This window comes from Dermacentor andersoni, chromosome 7, assembly GCF_023375885.2.
Source record: "Dermacentor andersoni chromosome 7, qqDerAnde1_hic_scaffold, whole genome shotgun sequence".
Taxonomy (NCBI): domain Eukaryota; kingdom Metazoa; phylum Arthropoda; class Arachnida; order Ixodida; family Ixodidae; genus Dermacentor; species Dermacentor andersoni.
In genome coordinates, this window is record NC_092820.1 from 127,990,921 (window position 1) to 128,012,353 (window position 21,433).

The 21,433-nt window shown below is 48.3% G+C and overlaps 1 protein-coding gene across 8 annotated transcripts in view; it reads right to left on the reverse strand.

Annotated features, from left to right (window-relative positions):
• Positions 1-268: 268 nt before the first annotated feature.
• The window catches only part of LOC126533843 (ATP-binding cassette subfamily G member 4-like), a 105,473-nt gene continuing 84,308 nt past the window's right edge, over positions 269-21,433 (reverse strand). For 6 of the 8 annotated variants that reach the window (XM_055072436.2, XM_055072439.2, XM_055072435.2 and 3 more), the window contains 5 exons: positions 10,017-10,185; positions 8,953-9,053; positions 5,717-5,810; positions 3,615-3,770; positions 269-2,888 (listed from right to left, as the gene is read on the reverse strand). In XM_055072436.2, the coding sequence (XP_054928411.1) occupies positions 2,542-2,888; positions 3,615-3,770; positions 5,717-5,810; positions 8,953-9,053; positions 10,017-10,185 (867 nt within the window). In that variant the 3' untranslated portion in view covers positions 269-2,541. The remainder of the gene's footprint in view (positions 2,889-3,614; positions 3,771-5,716; positions 5,811-8,952; positions 9,054-10,016; positions 10,186-21,433) is intronic. The other 2 variants (XM_050181040.3, XM_055072441.2) reach the window with 2 other exon arrangements.

The window sequence follows — 21,433 nt, forward strand, 5'->3', positions numbered from 1 at the left end:
TATTGACACTTCTTGGAGGCAAAGCTAGAAGTTTAAAATTGTTAACAATTGCAGAATCGCATAGCTTTGCTAACAACTCTTGAAATACTTCCATAACCTTCGATGAAGTTGCTGTGTTTCGCAGTGTGCTCATGCCTTGAGGGCGGCAATGCTTGACGCAGTTATTGACCCTGTATTCAAATGATCTTAGTGTATATCGATACACAAATGCCACGAAATGGTGGGATGCACACACACACACAAAAAAGATTGCACAAACTTCTGCGTGGTTATTAGCATAATGGCATTTATATTTGTAACCAACCTAGGTTCACAGACACAGCGAAAACAGGTAGCGCGTTTACAAAATGCAAAGCGTTTTATGGAGACGCCCGAGATGATGACAGCGTTCCCTTTGGATTAAGTATCACAGCTCTGAGAATCCGACTACATTCGGGAAAATATCAGCCCGATATAAGGAATGGTACTTCAAGGCGTAAAGAACGTAAGGTCAATCGTTATTTGGCCGCAGCTTCGCAACTTTTTTGTGCCGTGTTCATTCCCGACCACAACCTTCGATGAAATTCGTCCTTCCAGGAACGCATTTTCGCTTTAACAGCGTAATCTCAAATGTAAATGACCTGTGCGATAATGTGTCAGACTGGAGAACGTTCTGGCTATGGTGAAGAACTGCGGCCCATGTAGCACATTGCGAGGCTATTCTGGTTACAAAGTTTATCTGGAAAAGGGCGATTTTAAGCAGGCTCAAAAATACGACGCCCTTTCCTTAATGTTTCTGTGGTAGCGGGAAATGTTTAGCAACCAAACGTTCAAAAATAATCTGCACTAACATAGGCTTTGTCTATCCTGTGACGTATAGACTTCTTATCACGTGACGAGTGTGAATTATCTACAGCGTGACTCCTCTTTATCGACTTCGCTTCCCCTTGTGTAAAATTATTTCAGGCAAATTTGACATGCCTGATTTCGGAGGCTGGTGTTCCAGTCTTGACGCGCATTATGCTGCTATGTGGTGGGAGCGGGAAACTAAGGTGCGCAATGTGACTGGATGAAATGAATGATATCGTTATTGCCGACTAGGGCATTGACACACACAAGGGCGGACACTCAAGGAACACTTCCCCTCTTGTCTATACCCACATCTTTCCGTTCATGTGTGCTAATTAAGTGCTATTTGGTGATAATGCAGATTACATGGCTCGTGCGATGGCTTAAAGGGCGCGCGCAAAGAGGGGAAAACGTGCAGTACAACTCGGATAAAGACTTTCATCGGTTACATGGTTTTCACGAAGTTATAGAAAAACAATACACAGCAAGATAAGGCACTGTCATCGGATAGCACTGAAATAACATGCATACTTTCCTTATCACGAGCGCGATAGCATTGTCTTGGCTATCGTGCAAGCCTTGTCTCGACAGTAATAGCGCCTTAAAAAGAAAGCACTTGTGTTTCTTCTTGTTTTGCGGCGCACACGTGTCCCGTCTTCTGTATTTACCTTATCTCTCGCTATAGGCACGTGTATTCTTTTTCTTACATAGACTTCTGGATTGTTTCGTACGCCCGTGCATATTACAGTAAAGAAGAAAGCCACCCGCAGACACTGCTGAAATGCAATAAACTGCACCGAGAGTCGTACCAGCGACTACGGCCTTGGATGGTCCATGCATTGTTCATGGCATCACTGCGGTGCCGGACGTGTGGTAAAATCATGTCTCGTGCACACACACATACACACACACGCACACGCACGCAGACTGTGGGAATGCTCGACTCGAACGCGTCCCCTGAGGTTGTTTTCACCGCATGGCTACAGTCTCCAGTAATTTGGCTTCACCGCTTGGCTCTACGGGGCGGTCGGCGTGGTTGCAGAGTGGTACGAGAGATGGCGCAAGTGTTGCGCTGCCACGCCACCTAACGGTGGGGTTACTTGGGCGAAAAAGGGAGAAAGCTGTTCCTCTTTGGCTCGGGCTCGGCAAGCGGCGCGGACGTTCCGCGCATGCGCCGATCCATGCTTCTGCAACTCTTACGAGGCCTAGGAGCAGGACAGCGGAATGGACGAACACGATTGTTCGAACGCGCCACCGTTCACAAGACCATACACGCGAACGACCACGCGTTGGTGTCCAGCAGGGTATCCAGTCGCGGTGAGCCGTACTTCCTAGATTTGTCGCGCGCCCGTTGGCATGTACTGTGGATAGCAATTCGGCCAGCAGGCATTGGTGTATGAAAGGTGCAATAAATGCCCTTGTGATTGTTTGCACTGTTGTGTTGTCGTTCCTTTGTCCCAAGAGCACGAGTGATACCCCGAAACACGCACACACATGCGCACACACACACGCATATAAACACACGGAAAGGTCTACTCTCACACACGCGGCGTTCCTGCAAGTTCTCTCTGAAGTCTCTTGTACAGTCATCGTTCGTTCAGAAGCACCCACAGCTCTCGCGGAATGTCCACAGTACGTGCAACAGCGAACTTAGCGTGCCAGGCACTCAAGAGTTTCCGGCTTCAATTGCCTCTCGCTTCTTAAAACGTCCTCTTAACTCTCATCTTGAGCGCCACATAGGTGGCCACGTTGAAGAGCACCACAAACACGATGAGTGCGCCGGCGCACACTTCCACGCTGACTACGTTGAGGCCCAAGAAGCTGACGAACTCGGAGGGATCCGTGAACAGGCACGGCACGGAACCTTCCTTCTGCTCGTCGCACTCCAGTTCGGGCCTGTCGAATCCGTACACGCTGAGAATGCAACCTTCGTACGCGTACCGCACGAATGACACGTAGGATATCCAGTGCAGGTAGCTGGGCATTGCCTTCAGCGTCACCACAAACCCGCTGAACAGAAGCATCGGAATGGCGACGGCGGGCGCCAGGAATACGGCGACCTGGAAAAATCGACACAGCACACCTGGTAAGCATATCGGCATCAGCACTTGATCACTGAAAGAAGAGTGAAGGTACAAGGGCGTCAAAGTGGTTTACAGGTAGAGAAATGGACAATTAAGCACGGGAAGGGCAGCGTGAAGTCGCTCGTCCACTAAGATTCAAGGGCTAGTATTTCCGGTGGCAATCGAAATTTTATCAACGAACAGCTATATAAAGAAAAATGATTAAAGGTATCCGTTGACTACATAATCACTCATGTTCAACGTAGCTTCCTCTTATGCTTCTACGTTTTCACATAGCGCATCTCATTGGCATTCTTACAGATTAGTTTACTCAAGCTTTCGCACTTGTAAATCGTTTTAAGAGCTGCCCACGGAGTATACTGAAACACGAAGCAACCGTGCACTGTTTTACGTTCAGCACTTTCAGGTAGGTAGATGTCATACTAACAACTGGTAGAAATAAGCCCCTCCTCGCAACCCCACCTCTCCCACACCGATGAAGGAAAAAAAAGACATCCGGCATACGGTATCGCGCAGTTTAAATCACATGTGTTCCACCCGTTCAGGCACACACATTACCGGTAGGCAAGTCTTCTTTTTTTTCTTTCACTGTGAAGCCAGTAGATGTGTGCCAGGTGCTTCACGCGAGCGCTCGCTCTGCGTTCTCATTATTGCGAATTCAGTTCACTATGTCGGCCGTAGAGGTGCTGGCGTGTCCTGTACCTGTAAGCTTGCGAAGGCACCAATGAGCGTTCCGAGCGAATGGGCGACCAGGGTCAGCAGGATGGAGAGAAATAAGAACATCACGAAGCGGTTCATCTCTGGCGGCTGTGATGTCATCCAATAGACGATGGCCACGAATAATGTGGGGTAGGCGACCTGCGCAAGCCACGAGACCTAAGTGTTTTAATGATATCCTCGAAACATTAACTGAGTACCTGCGAAGTCACCAATTATGCCATACCACCTGTTAAAGCTGCTAGAAACCGGAACAATTCTTTGGAACGAAAAATAAACTTGTTTCTTGTGCAAACTGGACAGTTTAAGCTACTTCTGGCTGTTAGTAAGCTGGCGAGTAAAGGATATTTATTTAGTTCCTGTGGACAAGCCTAGCAACTTTTCATTTTCACGCCTATTCGTATCACTAGAGAACTAGCAAGACAGACGCTTCATGGATGGAGGTCGCATACAATCAAATTATGTATAGTCCAGTTGCAGCGGTTCCCCTGTTTGTTCAAATGGCTGCCACTTGGCCTATACCGTTAAACAGCATATTTATGATTCATCATTTATATGTAATCTAATAAATGACGTTAACAGCAGATTAGACGATAGTAAATACGGCATGTCCGCTTAGAATTCGAGTCGGCGGTGTTTTTCCTATCACCTCTCACTCCGGACAAAAAGTGAGACAGCAGCCGGCGTCACTTGAACAGCACGAGAACAATCAAACACACAAACAAACACAACTACTAAAGAACTTCATGGTTGTAAGCAGATATCGAGAAGGCCCTGCTTCTGTCTTTTACATAATCGATTAACCGACCTCATTGTCAAGTTTCACGACGCTGCCACTGCCACTAAGAGTGCTGATAGTGGCTGTGCCAAGTTAATTAAATGACAAATATGATTGCGATTGCATTATGTTGTGCGAAGCTCTTGTCCACTATGATACAGTTTAGTTCAGCACCTTTAAGGAATGGGCTTGCTAAGGGGTAAAGCACTGCATTACAGGCGAAGGGTTTAGACAATCATGCATGCATGTAAACTTGCCGCACCACCGTCCCCTTCAATTGAGAAACGCTCTTAAAGGGCCCCTCACCAGGGCCCATAGCGAATTTCGGTTATACGCTGGAAGTTATTACGTGTCCTCTAGAGAATATTCTGCAGCAAAAAAAATTTCAAATTGGCTCATTGATAGTTGAGATAGAAATATTTCAGTGCCGCAAACCCATGATTTCAGCAGGCGTGCTCCACTGACAAGCGAGACACTCTCCCCACTCGCCCCGTCTAGCCTCCACTAGCGAAATTCGTTCCCTGCGTTCTCCCATACTGGAGCTCGAGGATCGCGTGACGCGTACGTCACGGGCCCCGCCTTCATTTTTCTCTTCTCGCCTTTTTTTTTTTTTTTTGCGGCGCTGCGCACTTTCGCTGACGGCGTTGCGCGCGAGCTGTTGTGAGTGTCTCGTTTGGCGCAGCGCACGATTTTGCGCTCTGCGCACGAGGACACCTGACTAGCGGTATAAATCAGTGCTACACGAATGCTGAGGTAGACACAAGCGCAACACGGAGCACGATCGTGCGCTGGAACATTGTTGAAAGTTACATAGTTTCGGTGTCTGCGCGCGCGACTGCATGACGTGGGAACAAGCAGACGAAACGGAAGTACATCTCTCTTGCTGAGGTGCGAAGTAAAAAAAAAACGTACGCAGGCATTCGGTTCATGTTTTTTGCTATTTCTCTAAGAGTTAATTGGTTTGTTCAAGCAACAGATCACACAGATAACAGATGTTGCCTTGAATAATTCTCGAAGTCACGTATCACCACGAGCGACGTCACAGTTCAAACACATGTACGTAGGCGCGCTAGCACGAGTACGTCACCGTCTGGCTTGGAGCGCGGTCGCCGCGAGGGAAAGGGAAAACGGCGTTCGAATTGAAATTTCAGACATTCCCGCAGCGCGTAGCGATGTAATTCGCAAACACGATCGTTAGCGCGCATTGGCTGCTCTGCGCTTGTCAGCTCAAAATGGCCAGACCTGGTGAGGGGCCCTTTAAGTAGTCCGCTGCAGTAGAACCCACAATGCAGGTAACCTTGGTATTCACCTCGGATTGTCTTGATTCTTAGAGCACAGGAGAGAGAGAAAAGGATGCATAGAAAGGCAGGGAGGTTAACCAGAGGCAGTTCCGGTTGGCTACCCTGCACGGGGAAGGGTGAAGGGGGATATAAAGAGAAAGACAGCGGAAGAGGGAGATAGAGAGAAATGGAGATGAGCACAAACATACCTTGTACACTACAGAGCGCTACGGAGCGGCGTTCTTAAAGTCTATCGGGAAGCCCCGTAGACCGCAGAAACCATAATAACGCGAGTAAGGCCTTCAGCGCGGATGTTCTGTGGGAGTACTGACCTAAAGCTTTGAGTTATGATAGTGGACGATTTGCCAGCTGGTCCAGTACTCTGCACAGCACTTGTCTCTGGGCACTATATCGCGGGCAGACACAGATGATATGTGCGAGCGTCTCATCGCTGTTGCATGTGGCGCCCGTGGGGCTGTTGGCCATTCCAATAAGGAAATCATCATCATCATCATCATCATCATCAGCCTGATTACGCCCACTGCAGGGCAAAGGCCTCTCCCATACTTCTCCAACTACCCCGGTCATGTACTAATTGTGGCCATGTTGACCCTCCAAACTTCCTTATCTCATCTGCCCACCTAACTTTCTGTCGCCCCCTGCTACGCTTCCCTTCCCTCGGAATCCAGTCCGTAACCCTTAATGACCATCGGTTATCTTCCCTCCTCATTACATGTCCTGCCCATGCCCATTTCTTTTTCTTGATTTCAACTAAGATGTCATTAACGCGCGTTTGTTCCCTCACCCAATCTGCTCTTTTCTTATCCCTTAACGTTACACCTATCATTCTTCTTTCCATAGCTCGTTGCGTCGTCCTCAATTTAAGTAGAACCCTTTTCGTAAGCCTCCAGGTTTCTGCCCCGTACGTGAGTACTGGTAAGACACAGCTGTTATACACTTTTCTCTTGAGGGATAATGGCAACCTGCTGTTCATGATCTGCGAATGCCTGCCAAACGCACCCCAGCCCATTCTTATTCTTCTGATTATTTCACTCTCATGATCTGGATCAGCAGTCACTACCTGTCCTAAGTAGATGTATTCTCTTACCACTTCCAGTGCCTCGCTACCTATCGTAAACTGCTGTTCCCTTCCGAGACTGTTAAACATTACTTTAGTTTTCTGCAGATTCATTTTTAGTCCCACCCTTCTGCTCTGCCTCTCCAGATCAGTGAGCATGCATTGCAGTTGGTCCCCTGAGTTACTAAGCAAGGCAATATCATCAGCGAAGCGCAAGTTACTAAGGTATTCTCCATTTACTCTTATCCCCAATTCTTCCCAATCCAGGTCTCTGAATACCTCCTGTAAACACGCTGTGAATAGCATTGGAGAGATCGTATCTCCCTGCCTGACGCCTTTCTTTATTGGGATTTTGTTGCTTTCTTTATGGAGGAGTACAGTGGCTGTGGAGCCGCTATAGATATCTTTCAGTATTTTTACATACGGCTCGTCTACACCCTGATTCCGCAATGCCTCCATGACTGCTGAGGTTTCGACTGAATCAAACGCTTTCTCGTAATCAATGAAAGCTATATATAATGGTTGGTTATATTCCGCACATTTCTCTATCACCTGATTGATAGTGTGAATATGATCTATTGTTGAGTAGCCTTTACGGAATCCTGCCTGGTCCTTTGGTTGACGGAACTCTAAGGTGTTTCGGATTCTATTTGCAATTACCTTAGTAAATACTTTGTAGGCAACGGACAGTAAGCTGATCGGTCTATAATTTTTCAAGTCTTTGGCGTCGCCTTTCTTATGGATTAGGATTATGTTAGCGTTCTTCCAAGATTCCGGTACGCTCGAGGTCTTGAGGCATTGTGTATACAGGGTGGCCAGTTTCTCTAGAACAATCTGCCCACCATCCTTCAGCAAATCTGCTGTTACCTGATCCTCCCCAGGTGCCTTCCCCCTTTGTATAGCTCCCAAGGCTTTCTTTACTTCTTCCGGCGTTACTTCTGGGATATCAAATTCCTCTAGATTATTATCTCTTCCATTATCATCGTGGGTGCCACTCGTACTGTATAAATCTCTATAGAACTCCTCAGCCACTTGAACTATCTCATCCATATTAGTAATGATATTGCCGGCTTTGTCTCTTAGCGCATACATCTGATTCTGAAGAAGAAACTAGGAATTGGCAAGAATCAGAAGGAAATCATATGAGTTCGTAAATGCAACGCCTAGCCACTAACGGCGTCAAGACAATGTCAGTACAGGCGCATATGCATTGTGAGACTAATAAAATTGGTATACCTATCCATTTGTACATGTCGTCGTTCTTTTTTTCATGGCGGACACAAAAAATTCCGACAACGCACAAAATCCGGCTAATACATTTTCACATAAGCGACGAGGAAACTCTACAGCAGAGGCACAGTGTGCACCAATAATTCTGCAGCACCACGAGGGCTTTGAATTCTGACCAAAGAGCAGCACAGCACTGCGGACTCAGCTGAAGGCTTTGTACGCGCTGATGACAGTTTACATGCTTGCGGTGAGAAAGAAAAAGCACGATAAAGCAAACGTATGCAGCTCCTCTAGAGCATCTTGCCTATATGAGCTTACAAACAACATTTAACAGGTCTGAGGACAACACAAGAAGGAACACATAAGTCACTGTCGTTATACAAAGTAAAAACGCATTATAGGAGTAGTGCAGATTGGTAGTGAAGAATTGTCACGAATTTGTGCGCTGCTCAAAAGGCACAGTACAGAACGGAGTAAAACAGCTCGATGAGGCTCCGCGTTTCTAGTTCTCCATCGTATGAAGTAACATATTGCGGAGGGGCCTGAACAGCAATGAATAGCGCGCAGAGGACGAGACAGTAAAATTCAAACACACACGAACAGTACGAGCGCTAACAGAAACAGGAAAGGTCTGAATGCGTTGGCGATCTGTGTTTTATTTACGATATCGTGCTAAGCTTATTATTTGCGTTGGTTTGGAGAGCTACTTGTCTGAAGCTCTTGTATGAAACCTTTTGTGTGTTATACTTCAAATCACGCAAAGCTATATTTGTGATAGAAAGTTGTAGTCGGTGCTTGCACTGGGTTAGGAGGTGTCTCGTTTGAAGCTCCGTTGGGACGGATGATATACTTCTGTTATAACGTTCTGTTGAAACGCATTGAAAGCGCAGAAGGTACTTTCAAATAGTAATGACACAGCTACAATTCAAGGAACATAAATAAAGAAACAAGTTTGACCTGGAAAGGTAGTTCTACGATGCTCTTGGACAGGTAGTAGGCCTTCAGCGTGTACCACGAGTTGTTGCGCTCTCGAGTGAACACGGCAGCTTCCAGGGGGTCTGCATGTGAAATGTCGTTGCAGGAAATACTCTAAAATATTTTACACCCAATACAGTGTAATGCAGTAAGAGAATAGTAACTGTAGCAATCATAAGTGTGGTTCTCTGCTTGGATAGGACAATATAAAGAAATATTCAAGTTCAACTGCATTAGTCAGTTGGCCTTCAGCTATTCCAAAGCAGCCGCTGTTACCGTGAATAGAAGCTTCGTGAGCCGGGAAAGAGACTAGTAGAAAAGGCAGGTAGCTGCAGTGCTCTGGAGTTTTATACACAAATTCGCTGTGACGTCATCACTGTTGAGGCTTGGATCTCGTTAACTGTAAGTGGGTAAAGAAAATGAATATTGCGTTCGTTCTAAGGAAACGTAAGTCTCAACCCGGCAAGTTTACAGAACCTTACCGCCCAAATACAAGAATATACACTTAAACCTGTAAAGTTACGCTGACGCACCGGTGCGACGGATTAAGGGTGGCATGCTGTAATATCATGGAAAATACAAACGCCCGCTATTCTAAAGATGGCTGAAGTGCGAAGTTAACGTAGCAAAGCCCAACACCTGCCCCGCCTTTCACATCGCATTAAATTAAGACAACTTTCTCGTATTTCTTTCTTTCCCTACAGAATAATTCGTAAAAGACAACCGAATGGTAAAGAAGGAATAATAATTAGTCTTGTAGTTAATTGATTAGTAATTACATTGCTGAACAATACACAACTGAAAACTTTCTGCAGCGTATGAACATGCTCTTATTGGGCTCTCTGTTAGGCTTCCAGAGCTTAAATCAGAATTTCAAGGTGTCAAATTCACCTTTGCAAGAATGACTCGTTGGGTTTTGTGGGGTTAAGATCGAGGAAAAAAAAGAAATAACAGCGACGAATGTCCGAAATTACGCAAGTTTCACTTTCAGGAGTGCGTCGAAATTAACGTTCATTTTTTTTTCTTTTGAGCTCTCGCCGACTCACAGCTGAGGACGACAGGCATCATTCCGGTGAAAGTGAGGAAGATGGCGCTGAAGAAGACCAGTGTGGCGTTGTTGAAGAAGCTGTCCGCCCGGCCACCGATGTCGTAATAGAGGAGGCCCATGCACACGCCCACCAGCAGGTGTGTGGCCAGCCGAAGGTGGAACACCATCTGGGTTGAGTTGAGTTGTTGAGTTGAGTTGAGTGGTTGTAGGCTACTGGTGGGATTAGCCTTGCAGTAGCTGCCGGCAATTGCTCCACCGTAGCGACACTTAAAATACATAAATCATATAAATCAGACACAGACCTCACAACTACACTACACATAGTCACACCTAAGGTCACCATGTGGAGGCCAAATCCGTGTCCTGCAGGTAATTTAAAAGAAGGCGAGAAACCTCCTTCCTATCTAACCGGTTCCCGCGCGGGAAAACAATGTCCTGTATAGAACTGTGGGGAATTCCTGTCCTCTTGAGGGACCCGAATAACACGCTCCTTTCCGCGTCATACAGAGTACAGCACATAAGGTAATGTTCTATGTCACCGCACACACCACACGTTGAACATAATGGTGACAACGCCAGGCCAGTCTTACACATCCACGCAGGGGTACGAGCAGAGCCCGTGCGAATGCGGAGCAGTAAAGTGGCTTGGTTTCTTTTGAGACCCTTAGTCACACATGGCTTGTGAGGTGAGCTCCACAAAGAGTGGAAGTGGCACGACACCGCTTCTCTGAAGAGTCTCTTGTCCTCTTGAGGCACTTTTCTCAAAGGATTCCCAGACAGCGCTCTATGGGCAAGGCTGTCCGCCATCTCGTTGCCTATGATACCTATGTGCGAGGGCACCCATTGGAATCGTATGGAGAAGCCTTTGATAAGGAGAGTGTGCACCGAGCGTAGGGAGCTTAGACATAAAGCATCAGTAGGGAACCCATACTCTAACCTTTGAAGGGCGGATTTCGAATCTGTAAGAATGACTACGGGTTGAGGCGTACAAAGCCGTAGCTTTTTTAGGGCTGCCTCAATGGCAACGCTTTCGGCCGTTGTGGAGGACACGACTGTAGTGAAGCGAACCGACCAATCATACTTTAAAGCGGGAATATGAAAAGCAGCTGCACTAGATCCTCTGACCTTGTCCACAGAGCCATCAGTAAAAATTTGAAGATGACGTGCATATTCAGTTTCAAGATGTTCCAGTACGAGCGAACGTGTTGCCGCCAAAGGAGAACTCCGCTTAGCACGAACGTGAGGAATTGTCAACGAACAATCGAGGCTCGCGAAAGACCAAGGTGGATTCAACCTCTTAGTTCGACCTCTAGCGTCAAGACCCAGGTAACCAATAGTATTAAGGGCCAAGTACGCTCGGGACTCGGATCTCTTTCGAAGGCTCTGTAGAAGGGCTCGACCGGCTATCGTCTGTTTGAGGCGGCCAATTTGCATCAATAGCCTTTGTGAAGCGACTAGGCTAAGAGGTCTCGATAGAGACTCATAAAGTACTGCATTATTAGGAGCAGACTGCGGAACGCCAAGAGCCCTCCTTAGGCCCTTTCTGTGCAAAACCTCAAGTCGTTCCAGCTGTGATAGTGAGGGGGAAATTAAAGGGAGCTGGTACATTATTCGACTCGTCACTAGTGCATCGTGCAGCCTGATCATTGAAGAAGGGTGATTTCCCCATTGCTCACTTGCAACTCTACGGATCACATTGAGACGCGGAGATAGTGATGTCACAATAGAGTCCACAGCTCGTCGCCACTGTAGACGGTAGTCAATAATTACGCCCAAAAAGCGTTTGTACTTCAATTGACGAAGGCAAGATTGATCAATGTCTATCTTCAGCCGCGCATACCGTCTTCCTCTACCTGGAAACATGATGAAGCCAGATTTTTCCACCGAGAGAGTCAACCCTACACCTTGAAGGTAATTTTGAACTGAAAGTAAGGCCTGTCGAGCTATCAGAGCTAAACGTTTGTGTTGATATCCGCTTAACCAAATACAAATGTCGTCCGCGTATATCGACATATGGATATGCCTGCAATGTTTTTGCACTTCAGCGGGAAGACCAGCCATTACAACATTAAACAGCGTCGGGGAAAGAACACTTCCCTGAGGTACACCTCGCGATACCGCCCTTTCGGTGCTTATGGTACTTCCTAACCGCACTTGGATTTTACGATCACTGATAAGTGAGTGAATGAAGCGCAGAAGATAGCCCTGTACGCCTATGTCCATCAAGCTATTTAGTACTGAACTTTGAAGTACGTTGTCATAAGCCTTTGATACGTCTAGGAAAATAGCTAGTGTTGAGAGGCCGAAAGCTCTTTGATGTTCAATGTGGCTTATCAAGTCCAAGACGCTATCTTGCGCGCTTAGACCTGTGCGGAATCCAGTCATGCATGTTGGCAGAGCCCTTCTATCTTCAAGCCACCATGATAAACGCTTACTTGCCAGCTTCTCCATGAGCTTAGCCACACACGACGTCAATGATACAGGTCGATACGAGGCCAAGTCTGTCATTTCTTTGCCGGGTTTCAGCACTGGGACAACACAAGCCACCTTCCATGAAGGAGGGACGTCGCCAGTCTCCCATACTCGATTGAGAAAGCTTAGGAGCATCTTCCGGTGTTCTAGAGGTAGGTTCTGCATCATCTGGTTGGTAATGTCGTCAGGACCTGGTGCACATCGACGCCGCAGGCTGCTGAGTGCTGTCTGTAGCTCTCGAAGTGTGAACGGGGCGTCCATAACAGACGTAGATGTTGCAGGCCGAGCGCACTGATGAATTCCTGAGCTTGCACGTACAAATGCATCTGCAAATTCCTCTGCCAAGCAAGCGAGAGGTTTCTGCTTTAGCAGTGCAAGCGCTTCGAAAGGCTTACGAGGACGAGAATCACCAGCAAGGCTGCCAATGACTCGCCAAATTCTCGTCATTGGTGAAAAAACAGACAAGCTGGCGCAGAAGGACGCCCACTGCGACCTACAGAGCTTGTTCGTATGGCGACGAATGGCAAGTTAAGCCTGTTATAGGTCGTCTTCAAGGATCTGTCGTCCTTCTTCCGCATCATTTGTCGCTCCGCCCTTCTGCGCGCTGCGCAAAGGTTCCTGAGTTTTAAATCTGGAGTCGGAAAATGATTAGGCAACTTGACCGCCGTGGTAGCTGCCATCTTGCCATAAATCATTTTTTCTATCACATCTCCAGAAACATGTGCAAGTTGCTCCCTGTATTTGTCCCAATTAACAACATGGCTTCTTTTAGTGCCGCGCGTATTGAAGTCGGCAGTAAACACAAAAATTGGGTAGTGATCACTTCCCATGCGGTCAGGTGCAGTTGACCACTTCACACGAATGTCAGGTGAATGCAGAGTGAGGTCTATAGATGTGGCTGAGGCGGGAGGCCGGAAGAAAGTGGGACTTCCGTCATTGGCCACGCACAGGTCCAAACTGTCGATAACTTCTACCAGTTCGCGTCCGCGGGAGTCTGTGTTCCTGTCACCCCAGACCGAGTGATGGGCGTTGAAGTCACCGCAGATAATTCGGGGCGCTGGGCAACGGTCACAAAGCTGCTGGAGAAACAAATCCATTGCTACCTTCTTCCGCGGAGACACGTATACGGATGCAACTGAAAGAGTTCGAAAGCCGAGCCGTATCTTCACAGCCGCTACCTCAATGCTATCGGTGCAAAGATCGGTAACGTTCACAGCCACATGAGGAATCTCTCTTCGTACGTAAAGGGCGGCACTTCCTGTGGGAAATGACTTTATGCTGCAATTCTTGTGCGCAACATATCCAGTCAAAGATCTCCCCCTTGGTAGGCCAGCCTCCGAGAGCGCCAATACTGGAACACAAGTTTCTTTCAAAAATAATTTCAGTTCTGCTAATCGACTTAGAATCCCAGCACAGTTCCATTGCATAATAAACGGCACTTTTCGGTGATTTTTGGTTGCACGAGGTTGAAGAAAACTAGCCATATTATAAGGCAAAGTTCGCTGCGAAGGCGGTAATCATGGACTCAAACGAAAGAACGAGCTGTAGAAAGGTCTTCAGGGTGCCAGCCTGCATCGCTTGAACATAGGAGCGGAGGACTTCAAACAGAACTCGCAGAAGGTCGGACAGATCCCGATTTTTGAGCTCCTTATTTTGTTGAACGCACTGCCTCACCACTTCAACAAAAGGTGCGGACTGGGACTCACTCTTCGTCGCTGCAGCTGGTTTCTTCGTCTCTTTTGAGGCAAGGGAATGTCCTCCTTGTCTTCGAGTCTGGTTGTGATCTGGTCGCTGAGGAACTTGGACAGTTTTGGTTGAAGCAGATCGAACAACCGACTCACTCACAGAGGACTTTGCCGTCTTGCTAGGGTCAGGTCGCTCACTGACGTCGCTTGTTACCAAGCCACGAACTTCCGACTCTAACGCAGGGAACTCAACTTCCGACTCTAACGCAGGGAACTTGTCACTTCCAGGTGTCGGCTTCTCAGTAGGTCGTGGTTTGGGACCACTAATGAAGGACACTCGACGGTGTAAGGCGCTTACACGGAAGGGGCAGCCACCGAAACTCGCTGGATGGTCGCCCCCACAATTAGCGCAAGCAAAATCTGCCTTGCAGGCTTTGTAATCGTGGGCGCCACCACATCGTTTGCAACGTTGATCTTTGATGCAAACTTTGGCTACATGCCCAAAGCGTTGGCACTTAAAGCATCGGGGAGGAGTTTCAACGAATTCTTTGACTGCATGCTTGGTGAAACCGAGGTTAATTTTCTCTGGGCGCTCGGTGTTGGGAGCAAACGTTAGCACAACAGAGGTAGTAGGCTTCGCTGCCCATTCTTTTTCTTGAGTTTCCACCCGGCGCATCAAACGTTTCACGTGCAATACACCTTGCTCTTCATCTAGATATCGCAACGGAAGAGCAAGTTGACGTTCTTCTCCGGTGCTCTCAGCTTTGTGACATAAGAGTTAAAGCCCGGTTGCCCCACTCCTACATGACGAACACATGTGTTATTAGGGGAGTACCAGTGTGGTATTCAGAAAGCGACCTTCTTGACTACTTGAACACCATCTGGAACGGGGAGGTGATACGACCTCTCGCATTACAGCTGAAGAGAGTGTGAAGGGTTAGTACCGAATTTGGGGCACGTGACACACTGAAAGAATGCGCCGACCCTTACTGATAACACGACATAGCCCCATGAAACATTTCTTTTGCCATCAGCCTAATGCTTAACATTCGCTCATTTTCAGCGCCGTATGTTCTTGCTAGTATAGTCTCTTGAGGGTAACCTAACGTACCTGCCAAAGTATCCTCCAGCGGATACTTTATGCACTAAGAGTTGCGAGGAAACGTTTGATACCAAAGTTGCCATGAAAAAAAAAAGACGTTTTCTTTGAAAGCTACGCTTGCAGGCTGAAATAATTTGGGGGAGCCTATGAGTGGGAGTGTCTGAGCAATGCAGTGAAGTAAAAGAATCCCGCGCTGCGGGGTCCTGCGGCGAGAAACTTACTTGTCTTGCCGATACCGTGGTATCAAAATTTTTTCTCGCGACTGTACATATACGTTGAAGGATAAGTGCAAAGCAATCTATTGTACTCATTATACACTATACCGGGTGCTTTTTTAAGACTATACACATTAAAGACAGACAGGTGTGGTGAATGACATAATCCTTGAACTAGCTCAAAGAGGCGGGTATTTATTTCTTTCTTTCTTCATACTGTCAACCCTCTGCTGAGGGTTCTTACAGGGAGGGTTTAAATACAGGCAGACCATATATACAGGTGCATCAAGCGGCAGCGGAATCATAAAAATACATGTTTAACAATTTTTCAAGTTCACAAACATCACTGGCATTTGCCACAAAGCTTGGTATCGCGTTCCAGAGTTCACTCACGGCAGGGAAAAAAGAAAAGCGGAACACATCACTGTGAGCAAAGTATGGGCGTAAAACGTATTGATGATTAACACGACTGCTTCGTTTTCCCGGAAGCTGCACATACTCATCTTTGTTGATTTTTAAATGTCCATGTAGTATTCTAAAAAACAGTTTCAGATGATTTTTTGGCCTTCGTACTTCTAGTGTTTCCAGTTCACAACACTGCAACATCAATGTGACGGAATCTAAACGGCGGTACTTTGAGCATACGAACCGCGCGGCACGACGTTGAACTGTTTCTAACCTTGTATTCATTTCTTTCTGATGAGGGCTCCAGATGACTGAGGTATATTCAAGTAAAGGTCTAACAAAAGTTTTATAAGCTATCAGCTTTACATCTCGCGAAGCTTGACATAGTTTTTGCCTTAAGAAACCTAGTCTCTGATTCGCCTTCGAGCACACATTTTCTGTGTGCGTATGCCATGTCAGATTATGCGTGATTGTAACACCTAAATATTTAAACTGGCTAGCACGAACTAACAAATTACCATCAATGTATTAGTTAAAAGGCAGAACGTTTACCTTCCTAGTCATATGTTGATTTAATGTAGTTTATATTCATACCCCATAATTTACACCATCGGCTGAAATTTTCTAAACAGCGACTAATTCCGAGTTGATCCTGAACATTGGTTACGGTAGCATAAATTAGGCAATCATCTGCAAAAAGCTTCATTTTTACCGGTTCTTCAATAACAGAGGAGATATCGTTTATCTATATAAGAAATAACAGTGGGCCCAAGACTGACCCCTGAGGAACACCTGAAAGCACTAGGAGTTGTTGGGGTCTCGGTGCTGACGCCCGTTATTGCGAATGGGTCGCAAGCCCCAAGGGTAGCGTTGGCCTGGCGCACTGGAAGCATCCGAAGGTCCCGGCAAAGCAAGAGTAGACTGGTAACAGAACAACTTGTTTATTCTAACATAGCAAAAGAGCGGCCGGTCAGGTCGACCGAAGTGGAAGACGGGAGAGCACGTAACTCAACAGAAGAAATCGGAGCCCCTCTCCTGGCGTCCGGGGGCAGCTGCTCTTATACTCTCGGCGTCGCGGGCCAGAAGGAAGGTCACGGGATGAGCCCACGCGACGGCGGAGCATGAGCCCACGCGACGGCGCGCACGGTCGAGCCGAGAGACATGTTGAGCCGAGTGTAGTGACGCATCGCCAACCCGCCGACGGACAGACCTCCTGGCACCTCACTTGGGGAGCTCCGCTCCCCGGCTGCCGCGCTTTGACAAGCGTGGGCACACACACACACACGCACGCACGAAGACACGTGGCACTGAAACACGCCTGGACACGCTTGGCGGGGAGGCGTTGCGGCGGCGTCGAACGGCCCAAAATGTCCACCGCTTTGAACGAAGCCCCGGCGTCCGTTGCATCCGCGCCGGCATTACCGCGCGTTGTAGGCGAAACGTAACAGACCGCCCCGCCGGGGGAAGGAGATCCCGATGGTCAGGGGACTGCATCCGCTGTCCGGAGGGATGTCGCTCGATGATGCTCATAACCGAAGTCGGGCGTCCGTTGGCGTTTCTTGAGCGCAGCGCACAGAGAAGGCCTCGTTCTCACGTTCAGGTTCACACAGGACACTGCAAAGTGACTTCGGGAGAGTTGACATTTTTGTTCTCGTTTCCGGCAAGCGTTAGAACCACGCCTGAAAGTCAACCGCTCAGTCAGCAAGCACGGCACAACCCTCACTAAGCCCTGCCAGGCTCTTTCCCCTTTTATACTGCTGCCTAGTTCCTTACAGTAGTTTGGCAGCACTCAGAACGCGTCCACAAATCGGAAAATTGCACTAGAAAACACATCATCACTTTGAAACACTACACAAAAGCAATAGGTTAAAAATCCTGCCTCAGGAAGAAAAACATCAGTAACAAGCAATTTTGAGGCTGATTCCCACGTTAGGGGCTTCGACTTAAGCCATCGGCGTTACCGTTGAGACTCCCCTTTTTGTAACGCACCTCAAAGGAATATTGTTGCAAAGCGAGGCTCCAGCGCAGGAGGCGGCCATTTTTGGGAGAGATGGTCTGCAGCCATTGGAGAGGGCAGTGATCCGTCTCAATGATAAACCTCGAGCCAGCTAGGTAACATGACAATTTCTGAACGGCCCACACGATACACGCACACTCTTTCTCGGTGGCGCTATACGCCTGCTCACGACTCGTCAGCTTACGACTAGCATACAGGACGGGGTGTTCTACTTCTCCATTTTCCCGTTGGCACAGTACAACGCCCATGCCTCGCTCACTAGCATCGCACTGAACAACGAACCCTTTTGTGTAGTCGGGCGATCGTAGCACAGGCTGGCTTGTTAGGGCGCTCTTTAGGGCGCTAAAAGCTCTTTCCTTTGTCTCATCCCAGACGACTGTTTGCGGCTCTGTCTTTCTTAGAGCATCCGTTAGGGGAGCCGCGATATCAGAGTACCTGGGGATGTACCTCTGATAGTAGCCGGCGACACCTAAGAACGACCGAATATCGGTCTTCGTGCGCGGTTGCGGGAAGTCTCGCACAGCGGCCACCTTTATTTCAGAGGGGCGGCGACGACCCCGACCAATCACGTGTCCGAGGTAGACAACCTCGGCCTGTGCTAACTGGCACTTGGGAGCCTTGACTGTCAAGCCCGCATCGCGCAGGCGGGTTAGCACTGCCCGCAAGTGCGCCATATGCTCAGGCCAGGATGCGGAGAATATCGCTACGTCGTCTAGATACGGTAAAGCGAATTCTTGCTGTCCCCGCAACACTTTATCCATGAGGCTTGAAAAGCAGTATGGCGCGTTCTTCAAACCAAAACTCAAAACTTTAGGACGGAATGTCCCCATTGGTGAAATGAACGCCGCATACCTACTAGCCTCTTCTGTAAGTGGAACCTGCCAATAACCCCTGACAAGATCTAGGGTGGAAATAAACTGAGCGCTACTCACTCTCTCAAGGCGCTCCTCGATGTTAGGGATCGGATAAATTTGATCCTTAGTGATGGAATTAAGCCTGCGGTAGTCGACGCAAGGACGAGGTTCCTTGCCCGGTACCTCAACTAAAATCAAAGGGGAGGTATAATCACTCTCACCCGCCTCAATAACACCGAGCTGTAGCATTTTCTTTACCTCAGCCTCCATAATATCGCTCTGGCGGGGTGACACCCGGTACGCCTTGGATCGTACTGGCTCTGGGGAGGTAAGTTCTATGTCATGAGTAAGGACAGAAGTCCTACCAGGCCTCTCAGAGAACAGACCTTGAAACTCTTGTAAGAGCTGGTGTAGTTCGGTTTTCTGCTCAGGCGACAGCGATGCTTTACTTATTAAGTCACTAATGACTTGATCGGTGTCTTTCCTGTTCGTCACTGAGCCTAGTCCCGGAAGCTCGACCGGAAGCTCTTCTAACTTTCCCGCATCGGGAATTTCCTCTCCAGTATCTGGTGCCTTTAACGCTACAGGCTCAATTTTATTCCATTCGGGCGTGCTCTGAATACCAGCTTGCTGCGCCTCTGACCCTTTCTCATCGTTCAACAACGTTGGCCCCGCAACTACCGCCTTTGCAGCGAGCTCCCGAACCTTCGATCTGGTTAAGGCCTGAACGCTAGCCTCACCAAACAAAAGCCCCTTCTCGCGCAGGAGGTGATCGGACCTGTTCGAAAATAGGTACGGGTACTGGGGGGGCAGCATAGATGACACTGCGGCCTCCGTCTCAAGTGCTCCGAAAGGTCCTTCAATAAGCACTTTTGCTACCGGCAGACACACGCTATGAGCTTCCACTGCTTGCTTGATCCATGCGCACTCGCCCGTGAACATATCGGGTTCTACGTAAGAGGGGTGAACTACATCCATTGTAGCTGCGGAATCGCGAAGCACTCGGCACTCTTTCCCGTTCACGAGGAGGTCTCGCATGTAAGGCTCGAGAAGCTTCATGTTCTCGTCAGTGCTGCATAAAGACAAAAACACGACTTTTGTTTTTGTTTCTGGACACTGCGCCGAAAAGTGACCCGGCTTCTGGCACGTATAACAAATGCGCGCTTGCCTCGTCTCGAACCGCTTTCTGCGTTCGGCTTCGGTTGCCGCCGTCTCCTTACGTTCGGTCGGACTGCTTTCACTCGCATCCGAACTACGTGTGTCCCCCTTTGCTCTCATGGGCGTGAACTTTGGCCTCTCAAACTTGGAGCCAAATTCACCCTTTTGACCGTCCTTAGCTCCACGAGCCCGACGCGTCACAAACTCCTCGGCTAGCTCAGCGGTTCGAGCCACCGTACTAACGTCTGGCCTATCCAAGACCCAGTACCGCACGTTCTCAGGTAACCGACTATAAAACTGTTCTAGCCCGAAACACTGCAGAACTTTCTCGTGGTCACCAAACGCTTTCTCTTCTTTGAGCCACTCCTGCATGTTTGACATAAGCCTGTACGCAAACTCTGTATATGACTCACTTTTGCCTTTCTCATTTTCCCGAAACTTCCGACGGAACGCCTCCGCTGACAGCCGGTACTTTTTTAGCAGACTCGATTTCACTTTGTCGAAATCCTCTGCCTCCTCTCTCTCCAAGCGAGCGACTACGTCGGCCGCCACGCCGGGTAGCAAAGTGAGCAAGCGCTGTGGCCACGTTTCCCGAGAGAACCCCTGCTTCTCGCACGTTCGCTCAAAGTTAACCAGGAACAAACCAATGTCCTCTCCAAGCTTAAACGGCCGCATCAGGTCAGTCATTTTGAACATTACTCGTTCTCCTGCACCGTGTGCCTGACTTCCATTACGAGCGCGGTCCATCTCTAACTCGAGACGCTTCATTTCCAAAGCGTGTTGACGGTCGCGCTCTTCTTTTTCTTTCTCTTTTTGTTCTTTGAGTTCACGCTCCTGTTTCTCTTTCTGTTCTTTAAGTTCACGCTCCCTCTCCTCAATGGTCTCAAGGCATTCCGACAGCTCGTCATCCTCAGCTTCTAACTCAAGAATAGCCCTTAGCAGTTCTGGTTTTCTGAGTTTGTCTGAGACATCCAGACCCAACTCTCTTGCAAGCTCCAGCAATTTCGGTTTGCGCAACGACTTCAAATCCATGGCTGCTCTGAATGCTGCTTTCTCTACTGCCTACTATTGTCTTGCCGCAAACTAACCCGGCAGCAACGACAACCACAATTACCAGCTCTGTTTCTGACACTAACAAAAGCCTGGCAAAACTCAGAAGAAGAAAGTCCCGCACTCACCAAACCTCGCAGCCAAGAATTCAGCGCAGTCGTTCCGCTGCAGGCAACCAGTCATCACACAGGGCTCGTTGCACTGCTCCCGGATGGTCGTTGTGCTGCTCAGCATACATTCAACCGCATCTCTTCGCTGCTGGCCTCCGTTGTCGCGATCTCACCGCTGGCAACCAGTTGTTGGGGTCTCGGTGCTGACGCCCGTTATTGCGAATGGGTCGCAAGCCCCAAGGGTAGCGTTGGCCTGGCGGCCTGGGGCACTGGAAGCATCCGAAGGTCCCGGCAAAGCAAGAGTAGACTGGTAACAGAACAACTTGTTTATTCTAACATAGCAAAAG